This window comes from Lontra canadensis, unplaced genomic scaffold, assembly GCF_010015895.1.
Source record: "Lontra canadensis isolate GAN:19392208 unplaced genomic scaffold, GSC_riverotter_1.0 scaffold79, whole genome shotgun sequence".
Lineage (NCBI taxonomy): Eukaryota > Metazoa > Chordata > Mammalia > Carnivora > Mustelidae > Lontra > Lontra canadensis.
The window spans coordinates 1,311,615-1,330,319 of NW_022631073.1; the positions used below are offsets into that span (position 1 = coordinate 1,311,615).

At 52.7% G+C, this 18,705-nt stretch overlaps 1 protein-coding gene across 1 annotated transcript in view; it reads right to left on the minus strand.

Moving 5' to 3' along the window:
- PPP2R2D (protein phosphatase 2 regulatory subunit Bdelta) overlaps nt 1-18,400 on the minus strand; it is a 44,553-nt gene extending 26,153 nt beyond the window's left edge. The window contains exons 1-2 of the mRNA XM_032882060.1: nt 18,321-18,400; nt 18,124-18,216 (exon numbers count right to left, since the gene is read on the minus strand). Of these exons, the coding sequence (XP_032737951.1) occupies nt 18,124-18,216; nt 18,321-18,327 (100 nt within the window). The 5' untranslated portion in view covers nt 18,328-18,400. The remainder of the gene's footprint in view (nt 1-18,123; nt 18,217-18,320) is intronic.
- Between the last annotated feature and the right edge of the window lie 305 nt (nt 18,401-18,705).

The window sequence follows — 18,705 nt, forward strand, 5'->3', positions numbered from 1 at the left end:
CAGGACAACTCAAGGGGGGGGAAACCAGTATTTTCAACAGATGGTGCCTGGGACACCGGAGCATCCACATGCAAAAGAAAGACATTGGATCCTACCTAATGCCACATACCAACTTAACTCAAAGTGAGACAAAGACCTAAACGTAAGCGCTAACTCCGGAAAACCCGCAGAAGAACGCCGGAGCAAATCTCTGGGGTCCTAGAGAAGACGGAACAGCAGAACAGAGAAGCTGGACGTCTTCGAAACGGGACAGTCGTGTGCGCCAAGGCCACGGGCAGGGCGAGGAGACCGTGCAGAGTGCGGCGCACACTCGCGGGCCGCGCATCAGGTCAGAGCCTGGCGCCCGGGACATACACAGAACTCAGCGATTCAGAAAGAAAGCCACCAACACCAACGGGCCAGGACCCGAGGGGACGTCTTCTCCCACAGAGCAGGCACCGATGTTGAAGACGCGCAGGAAGAGACGCTCAACCTCGGTCGTCTCCGCGAACGTGCGGGTCAGAGAGCACAGAGGGACGCGCCGCACGGCTCTAGTAGCCCCCCAGCACCCCCAACGGCCGACCAGGACGCGGAGACACGGGGACCCTCCCGCACTGCTGCTGAGCCTGCGACACCCGGCAGCCACCCCGGAGAACAGCTTGATCTCCTCAAAAAGGTCAACAGACGCCGCGGGCGGCCGCGCAGTCCCGCTCTGCGCCCCGCGCCTGGAACCCGACAGCGCGGCCGCGTGGAAACCCGAGCGGGCGCCTCCGCAGCAACGTTGAGTATCTGAGTAGCCAGAGGCCGGCCTCGGCCCGAGCGCTCGCGAAACGAACGGAGAAACAAAACGGCGTCTGCCGCCCCACGACGCAACACCGTCCGGCCGGGGCACGGACACGGACGTGAGCGACACCACGGGTGGGCCTCGAAGACACTCTGCTGAGTGGACAAAGCCAGACGTAAAGTCACTCGCACACGATTTCCTGTCTGCGGAACGTCCCCAACAGGCAAATCCACAGAGACAGGAGGGGAGGAGGGAATGAGGACGGACTGCCGAGGTGCCTTCTGGGGGCAGGAAAACGTTCTAGAACGGCACAGGGGTAACCGCGGCTCAAGCCGGTGGACCCAGTAAAACCCCCACAGCCGACTTTACGAGTGAGTTTTACGCTGAGGGAGTCGTCACCTCAACAGCGCGGTCATTTTTACAAGCGCCCAGGAAAGATGCTCGGACCCGGTCACCGGGAGGGCCCTCACAACCTGTCCCCGTTCCAAGCGCAGCCCTGCGTCCAGGCGCCGGGCGGTCAGGAGGACAGGCGCGCGCGTCGCCCCCAGCCACCCGTCGCGCAGTGCCCTGGGCGTCCGAGCCCAGGAAAGCCCCTTTCTGCCCTCCCGGCCCTTCACAGGTTTCGCTGCCCTCCGGGAAAACCTGCCTCCCGGTGCCCGTGCTCTCTCCTCCGCCCCGGCCTCCGAAAGGAGTTCTCAGCCCCCGAGGCGTCCGGCGGAGCGCGCGGGCACCGGCGCGACCGTGAGGGGACCGCGACCGTGAGGGGGCCGCGCTCACTCTGACGGCCACTGCTCCGGGAAACAGCGGCCGGCCCGAGTCTGACCCGAGGCAAGGCAAAGCACTCCAGGACGGCCAAAGACAGGGCAGCACCTTTGTAACACAATCGTCAAAGTACTTACTGGAACCCGTCGAAGAAAATCGAAAATACACACTCTTCAACGGCAACTCTCGCTCCCAACACGATGCCAGCCCAGCCCCACTCACTGCAGCCAGAGTCACTTCCAAACTTTTTTTTTTTTAAGATTTTATTTATTTATTTGACAGAGATCACAAGCAGGCAGAGAGGCAGGCGGAGAGAGAGGAGGAAGCAGGCTCCCCGCTGAGCAGAGAGCCCGATGCGGGGCTCGATCCCAGGACCCTGAGATCATGACCCGAGCCGAAGGCAGCGGCTTAACCCACTGAGCCACCCAGGCATTCCCCCCAGTTTGTGATTTTAGAAAAATTGTAGCAAGTTATTTTTGACCAGTAAGTTTGCATATAAATAATTCAATTTCCAAACAGCTTTTGAGGAATATATTCTTTAAATTTTTTTAAATTTTCAAGGACTAAAAATAAAGTAAAAAAAAAAATTAGAGCTGTTCAAAAAATCCACATTTAACTCTGCCATAAAATGGAATGAAATTCTGATCCGTTCAAGAGAATGAGAAGATAAGCCACATACCAGGAGAAAATATTTGCAAGAGATATAGCTGATAAAGTACTGTTATCCAAAACAGACGAAGACGTCTTAAAATCAACAATAAGAAAACAGCCCAATTACAAAATGGGCAAAAACCTTAACAGACATTTCAACAGAAAAGCGCTACGGATGGCAGATAAGGGTATGAAAAGATGCAAGCATCACCTCAGGTAAATACAGATTTAAACAAGGTACTGCTACACACCTATTAGAACGCCAAAACCCCAAGTCCGGACACCACCGAGTGCCGGCAAAGATGTGGGGCAGCAGGAACTCTCTCTCACTGCGGATGGGAACGCAAACCGTGCAAGTGCTTTGCAACGAAGTTTGGTCGTTTCTTACAAAATTAAACATTCTCTTCCCATAGGATTCAGCAATTGTGCTTCCTGGCATTTACCCAAAGGAGCTGGGGATTTACATCTACACAAAAACCTGCGCACAAATGTTGACAGCAACTTTATTCAGTATTTTAAAACATGGAAGCAACCAAGATGTTCTTTGTTCCTCCGTAGGGGAACTGCGGTCCAACCAGACACGGGGGAGTTACTACTCAGAACTAAAAAGAAATGAGCCATCAGGCCATGAAAATAATGCATGCAATGAAGTGAGAAAAGCCAGAATGAAAAGGCTGCGTACTGCGTGGCCCCAAAGACAAGACCCTTGGGAAAAGGTCAAACTTTGGAGAGAGTGGAGAGATCAGTGGTTGTAGGGGTGAATGGAGGAGAGAACAGGCAGACAGAGGGTTTTCAGGGTGGAGAAACAGCTGTGTGTGATACCGCGGGGACAGCCGTGAGTGAGAACACCTGTGCCCAGCCCGCAGCGTACTTAACACCCAGAGTGAGCCCTAATGTACACACGCTGACGACGGGACTTCGGGCAGCAAGGATGTGTTGTGTTGGCTCCTTCGCTGTGACAAACCTACTGTCTGCTGCAGGTTGCTGAGAGCGGAGGAAGCTGTGTGTGTGGTACGGAGGGGAGCAGCGAGTACACGGAAAATCTTCGTAGCTTCCCTTTAATTTTACACTGAACCTAAAACTGCTCTAAAAAAATAAAGTCTTAAAAAAATTTCTGATACGTGCTACTACGCGGAGAGACCTTAAAAACCTTATGCACGGTGAGATAAGCCAGATGCAGGTGGACAATGTTGTGTAATTTCACGTCTGTGCGGTCCCTACAGTAGGCATATGATTTTCATAAAACGGAAACTAGAATAAAGATTACTGGATGCTGGGGGTAAGGGGAAAAGGTCCTTTTGCTTTTTTTAATTTATTATTAATGGGGACAGAGTTCTTGTTCGGCAGGATGAAAAAGGGTTAGGTATAGATAATGCTGATGGTCACGCAACATTGTGAATCTAATTAATATCACTGAATTATATGCTTATGAATGGTTAAAACGATCCATATTAAACTCTGTATAGTTTACCGTAATTAAAAAAGAAAACTCCCAGGCCTCACAAGAACATCCACTCTCACCAGTTTTATTTAGCAGAGCTCTGGAGCTCACAGCCACGGCCATTACACAGACAACATAAAAATAAAAAGCACCTAAATTGGTAAGCAATAAAACCCATTTGCAGAGGACACGATACTGTATACAGAAAATCCTAAAAAATCCACCAAAACACGACCAGACCTGATAAATGAATTCAGTAAAGTCACAGGATACAAAAATCAATGTACAGAAATCTGCTGCGTTCCTGTAATACTGATAATGAAGTGGCAGAATGGGAGATTAAGAAAACAATCCCATTTACGACTGCACCAAAATCAATAAAGTATCAGGAATACACTTATCCAAAGAGGTGACTAACCTGTACTCTGAAAACTAAAACACTGACCAAATAATTTCGAGAAGGTGAAAAGAAATGGAAAGACATTTCACGCTCATGGGTTGGAAGCCTACTGATAAAATGTGTACACTACACACAGCAAGGTACACTTTAATGCAATCCCTATCAAAATAACACCAGCAGTCTTCACAGAGCTAGCACAAATAATCCTAAAATTTAGCGGTCCATCGCCTTAACCACTCGGCCACCTTGTCACGGTATTCCTAAAATTCATATGGAACCACAAAGGACCTTGAAGAGCCAGAGCAATCGTGAAAAACAAAACCGGAGGTATCACAATCCCAGACTTCAAGGTAAATCACAAAGAGGCAGTCATCAAAACAGGATGGTACTGGCGTAAGAACAGACACAGAGATCAGTGCAACAGCACAGAAAACCCAGAACTAAACCTACAACTATATGGCCAATTCATCTTCAACAAAGGAGGAATGAACATCCGATGGGAAAAAGTCTCTTCAACAAATGGTGTTGGGCAAACTGGTCACATGCATAAGAATGAAACCAGACCACTTCCTTACACCACAGAAAAATGGATTCAAAATGGATTAACGGCCTAAATGTGAGACCTGGAACCATAAAGATCCTGGAAGAGACCACAGGCAGTAATCTCTCTGACACCTGCTACAGCAACTCTCTAGTTACGTCTCCTGAGGCCCAGGAAACAAAAGCAAAAATAAGCTACTGAGAATACATCAAAGTGAAAAGCTTCTGCCCAGCAGAGGAAACAACCAACAGAACTAAAAGGCAGCCTGCGGAATGGAAGAAGGTATCTGCAAGTGTCTCAGCAGATGAAGGACTAGTATCCAAAATACATAAAGAACTTAACACCCTAAAACACCAAACAATCTAAATTTAAAAATGGGCGTAACATTCGAGCAGACGTTTCTCCAAAGATGTCCAGATGACCCACAGCCACAGGAAAGATGCTCAACATCACTGCCACAGGCAAACGCACATCAAAACCACAATGACACGTCACCGCACACCTGTCACAATGGCTAAAATCAACAACCTTTAAGATACAACAACAACAAGGACAGGGAGAAAAGGGAAACGTCGTGCCCTGCAGGTGGGAATGCCAGCCGGTGCAGTCGCTGTGGACAACAGTGCGGAGGCTCCTCAAACACTGAACGACAGAGCCACCTACCACCCAGGAATCGCACTACTGGGCACTTAGCCCCCAAATACAGAAACACTAGTTTAAAGAGTATGCATGCACCCCAATGCTTATAGCAGCATTACCTACAACAGCCAAAGTCCATCCACAGATGAGCAGATAAAGGAGATGTGACAGATGTATGATGGGATATTACTCAGACACCAAAAAGAATGAAATCTTGCTACTGACAACAACGTGGATGGAGCCAGAGAGTATCATGCTGAGCAAAATAGGTCTGTCAGAGAAGGACACATACCACATGATCTCACTCATACGTGGAATGTAAGAGACAAAGCAAACCAGCAAAGGAAAAGCAGAGAGAGGCAAACTGAAGAAATAGACTCTTTTTTTTTTTTTTTAAGATTTTATTTATTTGAGAGAGAGAGAGAGAGAGAGCATGAAAGGGGCGAGGGGCAGAGAGAGAAGCCGGCTCCATGATAAGCAGAGGGCCTGATGTGGGACTTGATCCTGGGACTCTAGGATCATGACCTGAGCCGAAGGCAGTTGCTTAACCCACTGAGCCACCCAGGCGCCCAAGAAACAGACTCTTAACTATAGAGAACTGATGGTTACCAACAGGAGGTGCTGGGGGGGGTGGTAAGTGAAAAAGGTGATGGGGATTAAAAGAAATAAACTTGGGAGCACCTAGGTGGCTCAGCTGGTTAAGCAACGGACTCCTGATTTTGCCTCAGGTCATGATCTCAGGTGGGTGAGATCAAGGCCCGTGTCAGGCTCTGCACTGGGCATGGAGCCTGCTTAAGATTCCCTTTCCCTCTCTCTACAGAAATATTAAATAAAAAGAAATTAGAATATAACATAGGAATCTAATACAGATGTCAACTATAAAATAAAAAATCATCACCACCTCGGGTGCCTGGGTGGCTCAGTCGGTTAAGTGTCTGCCTTCTGCTCAGGTCATGATCCCGGAAGTCCTGCATCAGGCTCCCTGCTGGGCTTCTCCCTCTCCCTCTGCTACTCCTCACCCCCTCCATGTTCTCTCTCAAATAAATCAAATCTAAAAAAATCCCAAAACACAAAAGAGCCACCACCACCACGACAAAAACCAAACACAAAAAACACAGTCCTCAAAAGACAAGGTCCAAATCGATGATAGCCGGAGTGTTCTGTATTTCTCTTTGGATCAGATGACATGAAAAGATACAGCCCCAGGAGCCAGTTCTCAAGACACAGACAGGCTCTCTGCAAGCCAGCCGGCCCCTCCACCAGGACCCCACAGGCCCTCATGGCCAGCAACCCCAAAGGGAACAGTGGATGGATTTCTAAATAACCAATTTATATGATTACTACTTTACCTACGGACACACTTCACCCTGAGCAGTAAAAAACAAAAACAACAACAACAACAACAAAAAAAACACAGAAAGTCCCAAGTGGTTAATTTCATAATTCAAGTCAATTCTTCCTTTTACTACTGAATTCCACTGTTCCTCTGTGAACAGTAAGTAAGCTGAGAACGGTTAAACTTTCTCATTCTCTCAAATTTCCAGTTGCTATCAGGATTACTACCTGAACTTAACTGGGCTTTGTGGCAAAAGAGTATTTTTGGTAGGGGCGCCTGGGTGGCTCAGTGGGTTAAGTATTTGCCTTCAGCTCAGGTCAGGATGCTGAGGTCCTGGGACTGAGCTCCCCCATCCGGCTCTGCTCAGCAGGAAGCCTGTTTCTCCTTCTCCCTCTGCCCTCTCGGTGGTACTCATGCTCTCGCAGGAGGATTTTTGGTAACTGCTGCTCCTACCCAGACTATGTCTGACATTTCTGAGGACTTCAGCAAGGGACAGACACATCCTTTCTGGGACCACAGAGTCGAAACCTAAGAAACGTGATCTCTAACACTCAATCCGATCACGGAGGTCTGTCGAGCGCGCTGGGGAAACCAGCAGCAGGAGCGGGGCTGGGGCGGCTACGGTAATCTTCGCTCGATGAGAAGCTGCAGAAGGTGAGCCGTGCGTCTGATCTGGTACAAATCCGTAAGTGGGGATAGCCTAGATGCCAACTTCATGGCAAAAGCTGCCGCTGGTGAGGGAAGGGGATGAGGCAGGTAGTTAGGTTCTAACGGGGTATCTGGAGGTCAGGAATGGGCAAGGTCAGAGGCCTGTCCCAGAAGACCGCGCAAGAAGCTGGGTCAAATCAGACAGGCCCAAGATGGTGGGCACCGGCCAGGACCTCTGATCAAACAAGGAGAAAAGGTGCAAACCTCCTTCCAAGAAACCCCTACCCCGAGTGATGTATACTCCTCCCCCTAGTTAACCTGTCCTTAAAGGACAGAAAGCCGAGACCCGTAAGTCGCACAGCCCCCTCTCCCTAGAGCTCCTGGCTCTCCCATCTCCAGAGTGCGTTTTCCCTTTAACAGACTTCCCCACTTGTGCGGCCCTCCTCCCGGTCTGCTGCGCTGCACCTGCCTTTGAATTCCTTCTCAGGACAAGACCAAGAACCTCTGGCAACTCCTTTGGGACAGGCTGGGATGAGACACCACAGCCCAGGGTCTCCCCCGTTTACTGGGCAACAAAGACAGGGGCTAGCAATGTGACTGGGGATTAACGAAAAGGACTTCAACTTGAACTGTGACTTTTTTTTTTTTTTAAAGATTTTATTTATTTGACAGAGAGCGAGCACAAGCAGGGGAAGCAGCAGGCAAAGGGAGAGGGAGAAGCTGACACCCCGCTCAGCAGAGAGCCCAACATGGGACCCTGGAATCATAACCCGAGTTGAAGGCAGACATTTAACTGAACCACTCAGGTGCCCCTGTAACTTTTACTTCTTAAAAAAATTCTGAAACAAATTAAGACCAGATATTGAAAGCATGACTATTATTATTGTATCATGCTAACAACATGTACGTATGTTATTTTGTTTAAAGCGGACTTACAGGGTTTATCAAAACGTGAGGTATTCTCCTACATGCAAGGTGTCCTGGAAACAAAGACGTCATAACGTTTCTCCAGAGCACGCAGGTGGACGGTCCACTGCCAGCAGCGAAACAAAGCCGGATGTAACCCCTGCTTTACGATGTTCGGTGTGCTTACCGACGCACTGATACGGAAAAGGCAAGGAAGCCCCCCCCCCCAAATCTTCAGTAATTATTAGCTGGATTATTGTCTGGCTTTGTTTTATAGCGAGTTAACGATACAAGTGCTTTCTAACGGGTGTGCTTTTAGGAGTATCTATTTTGCCATTTGAGATGCTGGAAGCAGAACCGTGAAAAGTCAGCGGCAGGGTCTTGCGGTCCACACACAGTGAGGGCGGCCCATCACAAGCAGCAGCAAGGGGCGCTCTCCTGGGTTCAGTTCTTAGAGGGCTAGTCTTTTCCTTTCCTTAATGGCCCTTTTCTCCTTATCACTACAAAACACAATGCATCCCTGGTGCAGAACATCTAACAATACAGACGCATCCAGCATAAAAGCAGACGTCTTTGTAAATGTGAGCCCCGCTCTCCACAGGCCCCACTGTGACCCGCTGGGCAGGTCGTCTCCACGCCTACGTGTTTACAATACACTCTGTTTTACAGCCCAGTGCTATTCTGTGAGCTGTTAGTCTTTTTTTTTTAATTTTTTTATATTACATACACACACATATGTTGTATTTTATTATTTTAGAGAGAGAGAGCAGGCGTGTGCGCGCGCGCACACACACACACAAACCATGAGAGGTGGGAGGGCCTGAGGGAGAAGCAGGCTGCCTGCTGAGCGGGGAGCCGGATGCAGGACTCCATCCTGGGACTCCAGGATCATGACCTGAGTTGAAGGCAATGGCTTCACCAACTGAGCCCCCCAGGAGCCCCAAGCTCCTGCTTTTAACCTCGTGTCCCAGACTGCTCTCTGACAGGCACGGACCCCGTTAATGCACAATACGGCGTTACCAGAATACTTTTAATCACTTCACCACCTCTGGGCATCCCAGTGTCTCCGGATGTCTGCTTGCCGCACAGCGCGCGACTCCGTAAACACGCGGCCCGGCAGAGCTGCGAGCTCCGGCATGCACAATCACGGGGCTGTAGCCTGGCTCTGAGTGTGACAGACACAAATGCTGAACTGCCCTCCAGAAGACGAGCGTAGAGACACTCTCCAGAAATGTCAAACAAAAGTCAAGTCTCACCACTCCTTTAAATTTTTTTTGCTCAATACCATTTCTTGGATGATTTATATTACTCTTTCATGTGCCCCCTTTAAAAAATGAATTACATGTTAACAGATAAGGCTAAAGATGAAGACCTCTCATCTGCTCTTTTCACCCCAAATTTCCCAATTATCATCTGGGAACTTGCTACCTTTGGGGCAAGAATGAGGACTCACTGAGAACTCAAAATTCATTAAGACGTGTCCCATATGCCCACACTATGCTCAGCACTGCATAAAACATAGGAAAAGATAAATGCACTTACACCCCCGCATCCCCATTTTAGTTGTGGTTTTCTGATGGATGGAGATCGAACAGGCCACAGTGTGTTCCATGCTCTGTGCCCGAAGTCCTGTCCAGGGCTACTGTTTCCAGGGCTGGTCCCTGCCTCTGAGCTCCCAACTCCAGCTTCTACTTCCGTTCAGCGAATGAGCCGCCCTCCCTGTCCCACTCACCGTTCCCCGTCTACGCCATGACTGACTCACAGTCAGATCTTTTTCCTTGATTTCCAACAGCAGCAACAGCAACAACAACAAAAAATCCCTTTGTAAAAGATACACGCCTAGCAGACTTAATCGAACTCTGGGCAGGAGAGCATATGAACTATGGGGCAGAAGAATTAAAAGTCAAGGTTTATAATAAAAAGTACTTAGAGGTTAATATTCATATTGTATAAAAAGCATTTAAAAATTAATTTTTAAAAAGCTCAGGAGAAAACTGGAGTAATGATGTGTTCTAACAACTCACAGAAGAAACAAATCGTCAATAAAAGAGCTAACTGGTAAGGAAGCACGAATTACAGCACTAGATCTGATGCAAAGACTGCTAACTGGAAAAGCCTGATGTCCTCAGCCAGTGGGTGGGGTAAGGAAGCTTCTCGGAAGGCATAGGTTGTTATGGCCTTTGGGAGGGCAATTTGGCAGCCCCGAGAGGTAAATGACCGGCTTTGCCAGTGCGTCCACTCCTAGGAATCCAGCCACGTAAATGCCTGCCTGGGCGGGCGGGTGAGCAGACTGTGTACCGTGGCATCTTTAGTAACCGCAAAAACTGGAAACCACCAGTGAGACTAGTTAGACAGATGAGATAATCCGTAACACGTGACAGCATGCAGCCACCAAAGGGACCACCCGGAGCTATGCAGCAGGACAGCGAGGTTAGAACTCTTTCAGCACTGGCCTTGGACTCCCAACACCTGACCGGATGCATCCTGACGCCAGCGCCCACGAGCTCTGTGCCCTCGGGCGAAGTGACTTAATCTTCCTGAGGGTCCACTTTCTCTTTATCCAACAAAAGCAGCTTCTATCTCAAGGGGTGGCTCCAACAGTCAAGAGGTCCCGTATATCCACAAATGAGCAGAAAGCCTGGGTCACTGTGAAACCTCAAGTTACGTACTAGGGATGCAAGACAGCTGCAAGACAGTATTTGCCACAGGATCCACGCTGTGTGAGACAAAATAAAACTGCTTACATACAAAAAGTTTTCAAATAAAAATGAATAAATAAACGGGTAAGAAATGGTCTAAAAATACACACACACTGTTAAGAACAGTTACTTCTGGGGAGGATTCCTGGAGAGCGGTGAAGAGGACATTTCACTTTTACTCTTTCTACGTCCGCATCATTTGATTTTCTTTAAATACTGAACTTGGGGCTCAGTGGGTTAAGCCTCTGCCTTCGGCTCAGGTCATGGTCTCAGGGTCGTGGGATCGAGCCCTGCATCGGGCTCTCTGCTCGGTGGGGAGCCTGCCTCCCCCTTCCCCCTTTGCCTGCCTCTTTGCCTACTTGATCTCTGTCTGTCAAATAAATAAATAAAATGTTAAAAACACACATACATACTGCGCTCTCTGGTTTTACACTGAGACAGAAACGTAAATCCAGAGAGGATGAGGAAGGACTGCTGGTCCTGAAATCTGCCCTCTTGTCCCTACTGCTCAGCGGGCTCTGCGGACCCCCGGGTCCCAGAGAACCTTCCAGAGGTCCCAGAGGTCAAAATTATCTTCCTAGTGACGCGCCGCCGCCCGCACGAACGAACAAGGGCTCGGGCGGGGGAAAGTGCGGGCCCTTGGCTCCCAGCACGGCCGCAGCAGCACCGCCGGGCGGCGCACGCAGGCACGCGCCCACGGACACGCGCCCACGGACACGCGCCCACGGACACGCGCACGCAGGCGCGCCAGTCTCACCTAGGACCGTGCGGATGCACAGTCGGGCGCACCAGTTTGGCCGGGCGCGCGTGTCCTGACGATCGCTGCGGTGAAGCGGCCGCCGCTCCGCCTGCAAGCGCCGAGCTGGGCTGGAGGAGAAGCAGGTGCTGGGGTCGGACCGGGCGCTGCCCGAGCGGAGCGCGCGTTTCCTCCGCAGGACAACGCGGCCGCGACGGCGGCTCCGACGGGCCTCGCAGATGCTCCCGGCCGGCGCGGGCTGCCGACCTTTGCGTGCCCGCTTGCAGGAGGACCTGGACTGCGGGGCGCTTGCGTCTGCTCCGCCGCCCCGACGGCTCCCGACCGACGACTCTCCGACGAGGCCCGTGTGGCGGTAACGCGCCACCCGCTCCGACCTTCTGCGGCGAGACGCCCGGCACGGAGACGCGAACAGCCCGGCGCGCCGCGCTGGGAGCCCGCGAGCGAGAACCGGCTCAGCGCGGGAGGGAGACAGCGGGCTCCGGCGCGCCCGGCCCGAGCTCCCGACAGCGGCGGTCCCAGCGCACCACCGCACCCGGGACGCCGTCGTCCGCCGGGCTGGGCCGCGCTGCTACGGACCCGGACTCCCTGGAACGGCTGTTCACGCCTCCTCCCTCTTCCTGCCGACACCGAGCCCGCGGCCAGATTTTCCCCGCAGACCTCAGCCCGCCGCCTGAGGGGCCACAGAGTGAAACAAGGCCCGTCTTCTCACTAGGTCTTTGGCTTGCTTGAGACAGTTGTTTTTCATGAAAGATGTCTTGTTCCCATGTATCAGACTCGTTACTACTTTAAAGTGAAGTAATAAATACCTTAACTTCCTCCGTTTTAATTCAAATACAGGAAACAGCGACAGACAAAACCCACACAAACAAAAGCGCTCTGATCCTCCCAGAGCCCTAAAGGCTCAAGAAGCAGTTTGCGCACCGGGGCGGGCCTAGGGCACCGGGCTCCGCTGTCGGCGCAGTGCTGCGGGCCAGCCTCCGCGCCGTCCGCCAGCCACCCAGGCAGAGCTGAGCTCCGTAGCAGCAAGAGACTGCCTGGCCCGCAAAGTCTAAAATACTGACTACTTGGCCCTTCAGAAAAACACCCCTGGAGACCGCTGACTTCCAGTAAGCCCCATTTCCAGCTTTCATTCCTGCAGTAACTTCCTGCTGGCCTCCATTCTTCCCCCTTCACCAACCATTCTCCCAGGGCCAGAGTGACCTCCCTAAAAAAAGGTAAAACTGGTATCACTCTTCTGCTTGGAATCTTAAAGGCCTGCACTCAGGATCACTTGAAGGTACAATCAGCAGTCCTCAGCATGGTGATCCAAGGCTGTTACTGGGCACTCTTTGGCCACTCAGCCCCTCAACAGGGCCACTACCCTCTCTGCTGAAAGACCTGCCAAGCATTCTGTTTCCCAGAATGCACCATGCTCTCTCCAATCTCCTCTCCAAGCCTCCTCCATCTGGAACATTCTTCACCTCTTCCCCTTCCACACCCTGCCACACCCTGATTTCCTCACCTTCACTCCCACCCAAGTCTGCGTGCGAGGCACTTCAAGCACGTTCCCTCTACTCCCTCTGCTCTCAGGAGGGTGTCTGTCTCACCAGAGGGTTTCTCGAGGCAGGAACAGGGTTCCTCTAATCCAACACCCACACCAGCTGCCCCTGAGGACATAGTTGTGAACTTTCAGATGAGCTAAGCTGAAAGCAGCACTGATAACACCATTCCTTTTCTTCAGTTGGCTCCTGGAAGCAACACAGAATAAGTTCTTAGGACAACATTCCCACAGTTACCAGTTACCGCGTGTGCCTGTTCGCCAGAGCTTTCCCTGCATTTGTGTGGAATCTTCCTAACAACCTGTCACTGCCATAGGGAACAGTACCCCGACTGTACAGATGAAAAACCACACGGTAAGTAACCTCTCAAGTTAACACAAAGCTAGTAAGACAATCGAAATGGGATTTGCCTTTCCATATCCTGAGTAACAAGTTGAAGAGACAAGACTGACCCATGCACTAAAACTGGGGAGAGAAAGCAGACGGTGGAAGGACTGGTAGGGTGTGGAAGGTAGGCAGGAAACGCGAAGAATATTCTTGGTTGGGAAAGAAACAAGAGCAAGGGTCATAGAGTATGAGGAAAGAAGTACAAGCAAGAAAGGAACCCTGAGTAATAATACAAGAGCCAAGTGGTTAGGCTTAACTGAAGGGATCTAGGAAGAATGAAGAGACTGGGGGGAAATCAGGAAAAAAAAATCAAGAAACTGTGATTTTTAGGTCTAAGAACAGCTACAACCAAACCCAAACACCCTAAAATACATGAGAATTAATTAACAGTCATACCTAGCACTCAAACTTTACAGGAAACAAAAGCACTGCAGATTGTTTAATCTTAACAAAAATAATTTTTTTTTTAAATTAAAGATTTTATGTCTCTATTTGAGAGAGAGAACTCGCATGGGAGGCAGAGGGAGAAGCAGACTCCATGCTGAGCAGGGAGCTGGACTCAACCAGGGCTCCATCCCCGGACTCTGGGACCATGACCTGAGCTGAAAGCAGATGCCCAATCAGCTGAGCCACCCTGAGGCTCCCCAACAAAAATCTTTTGCTATTCTAGATAATTAAGCTGAGGTTCAGAACACGCCTTCACACCTGATAAATGGCAGACATGAACTAAACCCAGAATTTCCCAACAAAAGTTTTTCCCCCCCTAAGGTTTTATTTATTTGAGAGAGAGAACAAGCAGGGAGAGCAGCAGGCAGAGAGAGAGAGAGGGAGAAGTAGCCTCCCCACTGAGCAGGGAGCCCCATGTGGGGCTCAATCCTGGACCCTGGGATCATGACCTTAGTCAAAGGCAGATGCTTAACCAACTGAGCCACCCAGGCATCCCAAAACAAGACTTTTAAAATCAAGGAATTAAAAAAAAAAAATGAGGAGTACGATTTAATATTACCGTAAATCTCATACTTACATCTGACTATATAACTACAGTCAGCCCAGGTTCTTGAACATGCAGCCTGATTTCAGAAGCATTACAATGTAGCTGTGCTCCTAAGTATGTGAAATGCCTTAACCTTAAGAAAACCACAAGCACAATCTCCCCATGAAACTCTCTTCTAAATTAAACAGCAAGAATGTTAGTAAGTAGATCGTTTTCTTGTTTCATGGCTTTCCCCCACAAGATGCTTTCCTGGAGAACTTTTAGGATGGCACAGATACAAATACAAAGTAAATGGGAACCCTACAATGGAATGTAGACAATGTATCAGATTAGAATACTTCAAACAGCCAGACACAGGTCCCATCACAATTAAAAAAAAAAAGAAAAAAATCAATGATAAATACTGAGCGTTCACTTCCTATATACAGGAAAAAAAAAAAAAGAAAAGAAAAGAAACCCACAACACTAAAAATAATATGATTTTTGCATTCACAAATACTGGATTTCACTGATTGTAGGGAGCACAGGTTCCTACAAGTTAACATTTCTGAGATCAGATGTAGTTCAAACTTATGAAACACAGTATCTTCTTAATATTGATACCCAAATGCCCTTAGTTTTTGTTTCTTTCTCCAACTTCAAGGTTTTCCTTTAATAATATATCTACATAAACCCTTTTAGAAAGGCCGGACCATATCACTGAGATACCCATAGGATTTATACAACTCCCCAGACTTAAGCTGGAGTTACAGATTAATACTTAGTATTATCTTTTTAGAAAAAGATGAATGTCAAATTCAAGACCATAGACCAGATCGTGGATTAAGAAACAGATTAAAACAAAACCATCAAGTAAAAAGTTAAGACATGTAAAATTACTGATGATGAACCAGCGGTCATCAGGCTACACAAAAAGCTATAAAACCAGGTCGTAGGTGGTTACAAAGCCCTCCTCCAGCCCTCCCCACAGCTTTTCTGGAAAAACAATCCACGGGCAGAGGCAGCAGGACCCAAAGCTTTCCTGCAAGAAGCGAGTACAATCGTGCTTTAAGTAACTCACAGAATTACCGCCTCATCGGCTGGGTGCCCAGGGGTTCCAGGCTCTCCCCATCAAACCATCTTTGTGACATCTGCTCTTTGATGGCCATGCTTTAACCCTTGTTCCTAACCTTCCAAACCTGGGAGAGACACTTGGTCTCAAGGCATCTCATTTTCATTTGCTTTCCTACAACTCTGGCGAGTGAGCGCTCTCATACACTCTCGAAGGAGCCATCCCCAGGCTGGCAGCCACATCCCACCTCGAGGGCTGCAGCAGTGCTGCCTCCGGAGCCAGCCAGGCTGGCTTCAAACCTTGGCTCTGACCTTACAGCGGCTGCTGACCAAGTTAATGGCCCTCTGTGCCTCGGCTTCTGCATCTAGAACTGGGAAGAACAGTCCCTCCCTCCAAGGGCCGTGTAACCGGGAACTAACATGCAGGTAACAGAGCCACGTCCGCAGCAGTGAGCACTCGCTGTCTGTTGGTAGCAGCACTGCAGACTGGGTCCTCTACAAGGTGTGTGTGTGGGGGGGGGACACTCAGCCTTCCAGCTGGATGAGACACACCAGCAAAGAACTACAGTATCATATGGCATCTGTAAACATCATCTGTGCAAGTCGCCCAAGGAAAGAGCGTAGGGCTTAGGGACTGGGCAGTGGTGACTGAGCAGCACACACGGAGATCTGCACGGACACCTAACAGCTTCCGCACAGCGCGCACTGCCTGGAGCATAAGGATTTGAAGGCACAAGCTAACAAACCACTTCCCTTTTCACTTCCTTTTGGAAGCCTCGCCCCGGTTTTTAGTTTTGATTCTTGCTTTCCTGGGCAGAGAAGTTCACCTTGTGCACCTGAGGGTGGTGACTACAGCTGCCAGCAGCAAGCTGCAGGGGGAGGAGCAGGGACGGTCTCCCCTGCACCTTGTCACCAGCAGGAAAACAACCAGGTTCCCTCCAAGCACAGCTCTACTCCTAGTTGCAAGAAACGAGAAATCCTGACAGTGCTATGCTGACCTGGCCCCTGCCTAAGCAAAACCCCACTCTTGGAAAAGAAAAAGCCATCACATTTTCCACGGTTCCGCACGATTATGATTCGAGTCCCCCAAACTATCAGTTTCAAAAACAACAAAGAAATCAGAAGCCTCAGTCCACTGCACGCACGGCCGCAGCACTGAGTCCGGAACTGCCAGGTGCTGCCCTCGCCAAGTGCGGACAGGGCCCCGGCCTGCGCCATGGTCTCGGGAGGCAGAAAGACGTCCACTGTGCGCGGGTCCAGGGGCGCTCCTCCACGGAGAGCTCAGACCCGGGCAACCGCATCGCAAGCCGCAAACCTCCACCAAGACACGGAAGCACACGCCAGGGCACGAGAAGCTCCTTCAGATCACCGCACCTTCTACCTCCCGCCAACGTTTCCCCACCACGGCCGAGCTCGGTACCGGCTTCTCCGCTCCGCTTGCCCCACCACCCCCGGCTGCTGCCGTTCCGTGTCCTCTACCCACGACTTCTCCGGCAACGGCGCAACTGCACGGGCGCGGCCGCAGCCCGGCGACGGACACGAGGGGCGTCCGGGCGCGCGCCCCGCCTGAGCACCGCGGCCGGAGCCCCCGTGATGACAGAGAACGCTCAGAGCACGCAGCCGCCGAAGACGCCCGAGTAACGACCACAAAGAAACCTTCCAGAAACAGCAAACTTGCACGTCCGTGCAAAACCGCGAAGTCGGGACAGACAACCGCAGAGAGTTCCCATCGGCTCGACTCGGCGAACAGTCACGTCGGCGCGCACCCCGCGCTCGGAGCGCCAAGCCCGCCCCGGCACGCGGCACTTCGTCGGTCCGTCCGTGCGTCCGAGCGCCCAGGCGTGCGCGGAGGGGGCACCGCCGGCGGGACGGGCTCTCCCGGGGACAGCGGACGCGGCGCGAACGCGCAGCTCGCACGAGCGCGGGGGTAACCCCGTGTTTGCGCCCAAACCTCCGCTCGCACCAGCCGCTCCGACGCCGCTGCGTGTTTCCCGACCTGCGCGCGCTCCGTCTCGGGGGATCTGCGGGGGTCGCCCTGCCAGGGGCGGCGGGGCCGGGGCGACAGGCCGCGGGGACGCCGCTGAGCACTCCAGGGACCCGGCGCGCGGGAGCACGGCAGACCGGGCCTCACGGGCCGCTCCCGCCGACACGCCGGCCCCAGGTCCCGCAGGGCTGCCGCCCGGGGGAGCAGCGCGCGGGGTCCGCGAGCTCGGAAGGCGTCGCGCGTCGGAGGCCCGAGGGCAGCGCCCGCCCCGCGAGCCGAGCGGCGGCCGTCGGAGCCGCAGAGAGCGCCGCACCGGGCCCGGCCGCCCGCCCCTCCCGCCACCCGCCCCGAGCCCCGCTTTCCGCCGCTCCGCCCGCAGCCCCGCCGAACGCAGGCGGCGGCCACCCGCGCGGGGAGGAGCCCGGACGCGCCGCCAGCAGAGTCAGAGTCCGCCGCAGGCCCGGTGACCTTGGCTCCCTTACATAACCCTCGGGCCTCCCCCGGGCCGGCGGCCGGGCCCCGCGCCCCCCCGCGAGCGGACGCCGCGCCGGCCCGGGCTGCAGGCTTCCCCGGGCCGCGGCCGGGAGGAGGGGAGCGCGCCGCCCCCGCCCAGGTGCGCGGCCTTACCTTCCGCCACGTCCTCGTCGACGGCCCCCTTGACCTGCGAGAAGCACCACTGCAAGTCGCTGCCGCCCGCGGGGCAGCCGCCGCCTCCGGCCCCTGCGGACACACACCGGGCGCGTCAGGGCCCCGCGCCCGCCGCGCCCACGCCCGCGCCCCCCGCCCGCAGCCCAGCGCCCGCCTCGCCCCGCGCGGGCGCTCACCTGCCATGGCCGGCCGGCGGGCGGGCGGGCGGGCGGGCGCCGAGGCGGCGGCGCACGAAGGAGGCGGCCGCCGAGCTACTGCCGCCGGAGCACCTCAGCCCGGCCGCCGCCGCCGCCGCCGCCGCGGCTGCCGGGGAGGGATTTTTTTCCCCTTTTCAAAATGGCGCCCAATGCCCGTCGCCCCGCTCGATGACGTCATCCCCCTCCGCCTCCTCCGCGGGCCCGGGCGGGGGCGGGGCCGCCGGGAGGCTCCCCTGCGTGGGCGGGGCGGGGAGGGGCGCGGCCGCGGGGGCTGCCGGGGGCTGCGGGCGTGCCGACCGCGCCTGCGCAAGCCTCCTCCTGCTGCACCACGCCCCCCAGCCCGAGCCCAGCGCCACCCCGAACG